This window comes from Cynoglossus semilaevis, chromosome 2, assembly GCF_000523025.1.
Source record: "Cynoglossus semilaevis isolate Cse_v1.0 chromosome 2, Cse_v1.0, whole genome shotgun sequence".
Taxonomy (NCBI): Eukaryota; Metazoa; Chordata; class Actinopteri; order Pleuronectiformes; family Cynoglossidae; genus Cynoglossus; species Cynoglossus semilaevis.
Window position 1 is genome coordinate 15,634,796 of NC_024308.1, and position 2,387 is coordinate 15,637,182.

At 37.0% G+C, this 2,387-nt stretch overlaps 1 protein-coding gene across 1 annotated transcript in view; it reads right to left on the reverse strand.

Annotated features, from left to right (window-relative positions):
- The window catches only part of sema6bb (sema domain, transmembrane domain (TM), and cytoplasmic domain, (semaphorin) 6Bb), a 70,678-nt gene that overhangs the window by 33,546 nt on the left and 34,745 nt on the right, over nt 1-2,387 (reverse strand). Inside the window, 2 exon segments of the mRNA XM_017031337.2 lie at nt 404-481; nt 1,967-2,107. Coding sequence (XP_016886826.1) covers nt 404-481; nt 1,967-2,107 — 219 coding nt within the window.

The following is a 2,387-nucleotide window of genomic DNA, read 5'->3' on the forward strand; positions in this document are numbered from 1 at the left end:
TCTAATCTAATCTAATCTAATCTAATCTAATCTAATCTAATCTAATCTAATCTAATCTAATCTAATCTAATCTAATCTAATCTAATCTAATCTAATCTAATCTAATCTAATCTAATCTAATCTAATCTAATCTAATCTAATCTAATCTAATCTAATCTAATCTAATCTAATCTAATCTAATCTAATCTAATCTAATCTAATCTAATCTAATCTAATCTAATCTAACCTGATATCTAATGTAATGTAATGTAATGTAATTTGACTCTATTCTAGTCTAACCCAATCTAACCTAATCTGATATCTAATCTAATCTAATCCACATTCACACCCTGTTTCTCATGAAAGCATTACTGTAAACCAACACTCAGTGTTGCAGCAGTAGAGGATCAGTAAAGAATGGTACCTGGTCCCAGGACGGAGGAAAGAACAGGTGCTGCCTTTGGTCCAGCCACAGTAAGGATCTCTGGAGGCAATGCAGTTCCTGCCAAGACAAAAAAAACCCAAAAACCCAGAAGTAGTCAACAAGTCAAGACATCCATGATGATGATTCTTAAAATGTCTGTTTATTCAGGATTGTTGTCCATTGTTGACTATAAAACCTTCGCAGTACAACCTTGACAAAGACAACACTACACTTCATTTGATTTTTTTCACCTTTTAATGAACACTGTTACGCTATTATTCCACTGGCCTTGGATAACTTTGTTTCTTCTTTCAAATATTCTGAAGCGTTTCCACAGTAACCTTTACTGTGAATGCAAATGTCCCTGAATACACTTTTGGACTTTTTTTTTTTTTTTAGTTTTTCCTGCCAACCACTTAGTCACTGCCTGTAAAATATCCAAAAGAACCTTTTCAGGATAAAGCCTAAAAGCTGAAAGTATCAGGGGAAAAAAGGTTGTATAAACTAGTGCAAACTCAGTATTTTAAAAACAGTTGATGCCGAGAAGACGTAAGACAAAGTCTATTGCAATACATGACAAATAAAAAGTAGGGATGTCCGATATTAGCTTTTTGCGAATGCCGAAATTGTCCAAACGCCTTATTTCCGATTCCGATATGAACGGATATCAATACATTTGTTTTACCCCAAAACTATTTTTAGGGTCACATCACATATCTGCTGTCGTGGAATTAACACTACTACCTACTTTTATTGTGATGGTCCATTAAAGGCATTCCACAAATTAGCATTGTCTGTACAAAATACATTTTTAAAGCAATTACAGCATATGTGGTAATTGCATTATCGGGTATTGCGTTATCGGGTTTTCATTATCGGAGGAAAAAAACAATAACAGTTCCGACTCGTATTACATGATTATGCTAATAGCCGCAGATAATATTGGCGGGCCGATACTATCGAACACCGCTAATAAAAAACGTAAAAAAAAATAAAAAAACTTAATGAAGAAATAAGCACCAACCCCCAGGCAGAGTCTATGCCGCTGTAAATGGAAGTTTACGGTGAAATGAGCACAGATTCTTACTTGATTTATAACGCGTGTATACATACATCTGTGTAGACCTATGTACAATCTAGGTTGAGCCATAACCTCAGACGTGCAGTTTGTACACGACAGCTTTATGCAGGTGATAATTTTCCGAAACATCTTCTTGGTAAACACCGCTTTAAAAACCTGCTCAGTAAATCAGCCTTCATCTTTATCGATGTTTTGACTTTCATCCTACCATAACACTCACACATTTTATGCATTTGCAACTGCCGTTGTACTTGGTACTCATTTGTTTCATTATGTTTCGCAGTCCTACACAGCGGTTAGCAAAATGATCGCCTCGTTCAAGGGCGTGTCAGGGGAGGTCACGCTTCTGTTATCGCCTCACGACTCGGCTACACGGCGGTAAATAAGCAGCCGACGGGCCTTCAAGGACACTGGCTTGTTGCTAAATGGGCACCAGGGTTTTATATGTGTTCGGCTATGGACAGCATTCGGTGTGGACTTACTTCATGCACCGGGAGTAGAGCTGGCATTGTGCCACCGGCACTCTGACCACACAGGATGGGAAGGCGAGGAGCAGAGTGTGGCTTAAGCGGTCCAGAGTCAGGGACAGCAGTTGTCTAGTTTGAGGAGTGTCCTCAGCACATCTAAAACAACAACAAAAACAAAAACAAAAAAAAGAAAAGAAAAGAGCCAGGGTTATAGTAAAGGAAGAAAGAAAAAATGACAAATGCTATATATAACAAACTCCAAGCTGAGCAGAGGCATTGGTGAAACACAACCAAATAATAATTATTATTATTATTATTATTGTGTTTTATCTATCTATCTATCTATCTATCTATCTGTCTATCTATCTATCTATCTATCTATCTATCTATCTATCTGTCTGTCTGTCTGTCTGTCTATCTATCTATCTATCTATCT